This window comes from Artemia sp. Qi Xiang Cuo, chromosome 8 (genome assembly GCF_049724085.1).
Source record: "Artemia sp. Qi Xiang Cuo chromosome 8, ASM4972408v1, whole genome shotgun sequence".
Lineage (NCBI taxonomy): Eukaryota > Metazoa > Arthropoda > Branchiopoda > Anostraca > Artemiidae > Artemia > Artemia sp. Qi Xiang Cuo.
The window spans coordinates 21,874,504-21,881,563 of NC_142801.1; the positions used below are offsets into that span (position 1 = coordinate 21,874,504).

The 7,060-nt window shown below is 34.9% G+C and overlaps 2 protein-coding genes across 5 annotated transcripts in view; one reads left to right on the forward strand and one right to left on the reverse strand.

Annotated features, from left to right (window-relative positions):
- rsh (Rap GTPase activating protein radish) overlaps positions 1-7,060 on the forward strand; it is a 263,202-nt gene that overhangs the window by 117,748 nt on the left and 138,394 nt on the right. The window lies entirely within an intron of this gene.
- LOC148949245 (uncharacterized) overlaps positions 1-7,060 on the reverse strand; it is a 16,991-nt gene that overhangs the window by 314 nt on the left and 9,617 nt on the right. Inside the window, exon 5 of the mRNA XM_089093534.1 lies at positions 1-3,847. This exon is cut by the window's left edge and continues 314 nt beyond it. Coding sequence (XP_088949660.1) covers positions 2,275-3,847 — 1,573 coding nt within the window. The 3' untranslated portion in view covers positions 1-2,274. The remainder of the gene's footprint in view (positions 3,848-7,060) is intronic.

Here is a 7,060-nt window from a genome sequence, read left to right on the forward strand (position 1 = left end):
TCCTCCATGCTAATCTATTAAAAACATCCATCTTTACACCCTCCCAAGAAGTTCAAGTTTCCCTTAAATGATTCCTTACGAATTTATAGATTTTTTTTTTATTAAGTTTTATCTAAGCTAAATAATCAAATACATCAGCTGCCAGCTGAACCGTTCCTAAGGGGGAGGGGGAGCAAATGGCTCAGCCACCCTGATTGCTGTAACTAGGTGGTGGGTGGCTGGAATATTGCCCCCTTTGGCCAAAATTTTCACTTTGATTCGGCCTTTTTGCTTACATTTGAATCGGAAAAGGGCGTTGTAATAAATTTTTTGCCGGGCACCACAAGCCCTAGGAATGGCTCTGACCTCCAGCAGTCAATCATTAGACACCCTAAATATTCTAATATTATAAAAAAAATAACAGGGCATTTAAAGGTCACTATCAACCAAGAAAACAATAGAACAAAGGTAATAATAAAATAAATTAATTGAAGAGGGCCAAAATAGCACCAAACTTAACTTCAAGCTTAACTTCAGCTTAACTGAAGCTTAACTTCAGCTAAACTGAAGCTTAACTTCAGCTAAACTGAAGCTTAACTTCAGCCCAAGTCGGTACAAACAAAATTAATTAGCATTGAGCCAATCTTATTGATTTATAACAGTTCTTTAATTACCATTATAAGCTCTTCGTGGGTTGTTGAGTGCAAAAGAGCAAACATTAATCACAATTCATTGACTAGCAAAATATTTTTTCTAATATTTTTGGAGGAAACTGGGCAAATTTTCCAAGTCCATCAGACACTGCTTGACTAAAATTTTCGACCCATTGCATTAGTCCATGTTCTTCTTTCTGTTTATTAACAAATATATAAATAAAAATCGTTTTGTTTTCTAAGGTTGTTATAGTTATATAAACTTTACTCATGTGTCTTGAATTTCAAAGATGTTTACTTAATATGACCAAAAAATTTAACTTCAAATTACAGCTCTTCAACTCAGTTCTTGGAATTCTCTAAAATTTACATTTCTTCGAGTATTAAAAATCAAAAGTATAAACCTACACTCAATCTACACATAATCTACACATAAATACATACTTACGCTCTTAAGCTAGCCATTTGGAAATCTGTAAAACCTCCATTTTTAAAAAGTTTAAAATTCGATTTTTAAAAAGCAAAAGTATAAATCTACACTTATATACAATTTAGAAATTCGAATAAAAATGCATTAAAAAAAAAACAAAAAAAAAACAATCGAAGGTCTAAATAAATGAAAAGGACAGAAGCAAATAATTTTGAGCCGCGGGTTTTCAGAATTTTGTCTTAATTAAGGCAAGATTGAACTAAAAAAAAACAAAAAAAAAAACAATAAAAATTTGTTATAAAAATAAGCATCTTAGTCGCTGAGCTAAAATTCTGTGGTCTTTTATTGATTCACACTTTTTACCCGATAATTATTTGTTTGGTAGTTCTGAAGTGATGAACTAGAAAAGACAACACTCCCCTCTCTACCAAGTTCCATTCAGTAATTCCATGCTCACGAATAATCTATGAAGTATACGAGCATATCTGACTCATTTTCTTGAAATACTATTTGGATATGTGCTTCTTTTTTCTTATTGAGGCGGTTTTTTCTCTAGGATGGATTCATATCTGTTCCGGGAATTGAGGGCAACTGTATAAAAATATCTACTTTCGCTAATGCACTTCCAGCGTGCTTTGTTGTTGAACATGAGCTGTATTTCTCTCGTAATAGAATCTCGGGAATTTCCAGTTGTGCCAATTCTTGAAAATGTAAGTGGGAAGTGATGGATTTTTGCTTTATTTGTTTTCCGGATAATAAAATAAAGTTGAAGTAAATTAAGAAAAGCCTCTGTAGGGTTTTGGTCAGTAGCATCAATTTACGATGATTTGCGATGGAGGGGAAAATTTTTTTCAAAATCTAAGGGGAAAAAGACACTTTTCGATAAAAAATACCCCGAAAAGGATTTTAAAAATATAGGATGCAAAAAAACTTAGGGGGTGCATTTTCCCCCTGCCCTTCCCCCACCAATTAACGACACTGGTTTTTATTTGACTAAATAAGCCAGATTACGGCCCCTGATAATTCAAATGCCAAAAACTGGCAAAAAGGACAAAATATAATTGAAAAAAGGACAAACAAATTTATATTCCTCATAAAAAGGTCTTTACAATTCAAAATGAGATTGATGAGCTCAGGCTCATTGAGTTCACCACATTGGATGGCTTATCTATATCTTATTTAAACTTAAATTGATTATATAGCAATTATTCTTCAAACCGTAGCGTTAAATGTCAAGGATAATAAACCACTCCATATATCAGCTTGATGAATAGGATCTTGATACCAGTACCCCACAATACCATCATACCCACTGTTTCTAATTTGATCATACACATGACCTGTAACACCGGATCTTCTGACAGAGCCATGATAAAATTGAATTACTGTGGGCTTCGTCAAGTTATAATATCTCTTTGGCCATCTCAAAGTGCTGACTTCACTATAAACACCTGTATCTGTTGCTTCATGTATTGTATAAAAGTCTAATATCCCTTTTGTTCGATTTCCTGCACGAAGTAGACACTCATCTTTATATAAATTTACCGCATTTCTAATGTCAGAGTTGGAAGCAATGCTCTCACTTGTAGTTGTCACAAGAGCGGATTCATCTGTTTTATGAATAGCATCAGCCATTTTATTTATTGTTCTAAGGTACTTTTCAATAGTAAGACCTTCAGAGGCCTGTTGGTATACAGCCCCTTGATATATTGTATTCATCTGGTGGATAATACTTCCAGATAAGCAGGGGTTCTTTGACCGACTTCGCTCATAGTCTAATGCCCAATCTTGGCGCCAAAATAAGTTGTAGCTATGGAAGGCAGCATGGTCTCTTATGTATCTTACAAATGGTATAAGCGCATTCTCTATAAACACATTCACTCTGCGTTCGTTTACAAGAAAAGAAGTAAGTTCATGAGCATATTCAGTGTTTAAAAATAGTTGTAGTTGTACTGTCATATTATACTCTGTGGCAAAGTTCAAAAAGGTTAGAAAATTGCGGGCAATTTCTTTCGATGCACTTCTAAGAGACGACGGATTTCCTGAACTGAGCAATCCTATATTTGAATATGAGTCAAAACCGGACCAAACTGACAAAAAATTACCACCGTACTCTTTCACTCCAAGCAATTGCTCTTGAAATCTAGATAACACCTCAGGGAACCCAATATCATTAAATTGTGCCACGGTTATATCATGAGCCATAGTCATAGCACCTGCAACAAAATGTCCTTTTCCAAAAGCACAAAATCCATTGTCTATTACAAGAACAGTTGACTTTCCATTGCATTTGACTTTCCCCTCCCAGTCACGCAAATCCTTGCGCAGTGCACTTAATAACTCTGAATGTTTTTGCTCAAAAATTTCTAGATTTATTATGAGCTCTTGAAGGTTTCGTGAAGTATTTCTGCGCGATTCAGAAGTTTCCTGTAATAAAAATATCGTTTTTCTTTGAGCAATAGCATTAAGAATGTCACTTTGTATATGCTGAATGCGGAGGTATAATTCTGTAACTCTTTGACTTATGGCTGTTTCTGGTAAGTCTAACCTCTCTGGAGGTGTTTCTGCTGACTGAGATGTTGTCAACTCATACGTTGCTGGAAACTCTGTGGTGGTTGACCTCTTTCTACGTCTTTTCACAGGCTTCACGGTAGAACTTATTTCAGATATAGCGAACACAAACAGGATCACTTTTATCAACAGTTTCATGTCTGAAGTAGGACTGGTAATTGAAGAAGATCTTCTTTGCTCCGCTAATTTTGATTTCCTGTAATAATCTTGGCGTCTGTTTAATTGATTTCAATCTGAATGGTGAATGCAATTTTGACGTAAGCGACAAACCTAAGCACTTATGGCTTCACGAGCAATAAATGAATCTCATCTCAAAAATTACCCTATTGATAATTTTTTTTTATCTGAAATTTCTTGCGTGATCTTTTGGTTTTTCTAACATGATATTTTATAATGTTTGGTAATTAAAACATATTGGACACTCTTTTATTAATCAATTGGGGGGCAATTAGTATTGCCCCTATTGAGCAATCTTGGGGGCAATTAGTATTGCCCCCAAATAGAATTATTTGTAATACTATTGCTAGATTTACTTTCTTAGCTAAACACTATAATGACAATATTCTTACTGCATTACATTTTATCAGTTCATTACGCTCCACCCCCTTCTCATACTTGGATATGCCCTAGGCTTTATCCTAGAATTTGCTAATTTTGTTGGTTGGGATTTTTTTTTTTTACCAGTAGTTGGTTCAAAATGCTAAAAATTGCAAATAAAAAAAACTTAAAATTTGTGATATTGCCTAAGCCTATATACAGGCATTAGGGGGGGGGGGGAGGGGAGTGCGTTTGTTTGCTGGAATACAGTTGTAGTGAAAGTGACTATGAAGATTCAATAAGTAGGGAATTTTTCTGGAAGGAATTAACTAAGAAATATGTTTTTTTATTTCTTAGCTCAGTGCAAGAATCTTACTCAAGGATTACCGAAATATGCTGCACCCTTATGTTTCATGCCCCTTCTTTACATGGAACCCGCGTAAATTTTTCCATAGAGAACGTACAACTGCTCCTGACCTCCCACCACCGCGGGTACTCACGTTTCTATTCTTGTTTATGCAGTACATTTTCCCTTTATAGTAATTAATTTGAAAAACTGTTTCCACAAAATAAGTTTTTCAAAGAAAAGTAAAGAACTCCATTAAAAAAAAAATGAGCAAAAATAAAATCAAATAATCTACCAAGCGTGAAACTACCCCAAATAAATGAAACCCAAAACGAACAGAAATTACAATAATTAACCGAGTCAAACTCAAAACGAGCAGAAATTAACATAAGTTGGTCACAAAACCCCTATGCCTTCCCAAGGCCAGAATAAAATTTGTACTTTACTTAAAAAATATAAATGTTTTACTTTTATAACTTAAATAAATCAAATAATATTAACATTTTTATTACTAAATATCAGTATATCTATATTAAACTGACAATGCACATTCATTTGTATTTTTTCAGTAAAGTGCCAATTTTGTTCTGGCCTTGGGAAGGCACAGGAGTTTTATAACCAACTTATGTTAATTTCTGCTCGTTTTGAGTTTGACTCGGTTAATTATTGCAATTTCTGTTCGTTTTGGGTTTCATTTATTTATCGATGCTGATTTGTGGTAGTTTCACGCTTAGTAGATTATTTTATTTTATTTTTGCTCATTTTTTGTTTAATGGAGTTTTCTACTTTTCTTTAAAAACTTATTTTGTGGAAAAAGTTTTTTAAATTAATTTCTGTTCGTTTTATATTGACATAGTCTTTTCAGAGAAAAAGCAAATAATACTTTAAATCTTTTCGTTTTTCAAAACTTTATAGTATGGCCTGCTGTTTGTATGCTGGAAAAAAATTCAGCAATTTTTAACAACATAAACCCTTTTAAAAACTTGGACACAAATAGTACTGTTTAATTTAGTTTCATACCTCCTCTGGTTGACCTGAAATAAAAAACTTGATACCATTCGTAAAAAATTACTTTCTTTGATAGCTTGGATATCCTTACGCTATTTTGGATCTTTACTATACAAATGTCAAGCCTTCCAATTACTTTCAACTATTAAAATGGGCACTAGGCCTTTCGATTTCCAATCGAATAAGCCCATTTTGAGTTTCTACGACAATACTTCCTATAAACACCTTATATGCCCTAGGGCATAAATTGCAACTCTTACCCTAAGGGCTGTGAGGGTGGTTGTCATCCTCTAAGACCTAATTTCCAGAACTTTCAACTGCTTTACACAAAATGGCTATCTCAAAATTTTGATTGGATGTGTCTGGAAAAATGGTGGGCGTGAGAGCGGCGTTTGCCTTTCTCCAATCACTTTCAACTATTAAAAAAGGCACTAGCCATTTCAATTTCTAATCAAATGAGCACTTTTGAAGTTTCTACGACAACGCTTTTAATAAAAACCTTATATGCCCCCAGGGGATAACTTACAACCCTCGCCCTGAGGGCCGGGGGGGAGGTTGTCATCCTCAAAGACCTAATTTCCAGAAGTTTCTACTAGGCTGAACAAAATGGCTATCTGAAAATGTTGATTGGATATTTTTGGGGGACTGGTGGGGGTGAGAGAGGGGTTAGTTACGGTCCAATCACTTTCAAATGTTGAAAAGGGCACTAGCCCTCTCAATTTCCAATTGAATGAGCTCCTTTTGAAGTTTTTACGACAATCTATCATTAAAAACCTTATATGCCCCCAGGGTATAACTTACAACCTTTGCCCTGGGGACTCTGAGGGGTTTGTAGTCTTTAAATACATAATTTCCAGAACTTTCAACTACTTTGAAGAAAATGGCTATCTCTAAACTTTGATTGAATGTGTTTGGGGAAATGGAGGGCTCGAGAGGGGCTTAGTTACTCTCCACTCACTTTCGATTATTAAAAAGGGGAATTTCAATTTCCAATCAATGAGCCCCTTTTGAAATTTCTACAACAACTTTCTATATAAACCTCATATACCCTCAGGGCATAACTTACAACCCTTGCACTGAAAGTTCTGATGGGGTTATCATCCTAAAAGACCTAATTTCCAGAACTTTCGACTACGTTGAACAAAATGGATGCCTCAATATTTTGATTGGATGTGTTTGGGGACAGGGTGGGCGTGAGAGGGGGATTAGTTGCTCTTCAATCACTTTTGACTATTAAAAAGGCACTAGCCCTTTCAATTTTCAATTTAATGAGCCCTTTTGGATGTTTTTACAACATCACTTTCAATAAAACCTTAGATACTCCCAGGGCATAACTCAAAACCCTGTTCCTGAGGGTTTTGGTGGGGGATGGGTTGTCATCCTTAAAGACCTAATTTCCTAAACTTTCAACTGCGTTAAACAAAATGGTTATCTAAAAATTTTGATTGGATGTGTTTGTGGAAAGGGTGGGCGCGAGAGGGGGGTTAATTGCCCTCAAATCACTTATGACTATTAAAAAGGGCACTAGCCGTTTTA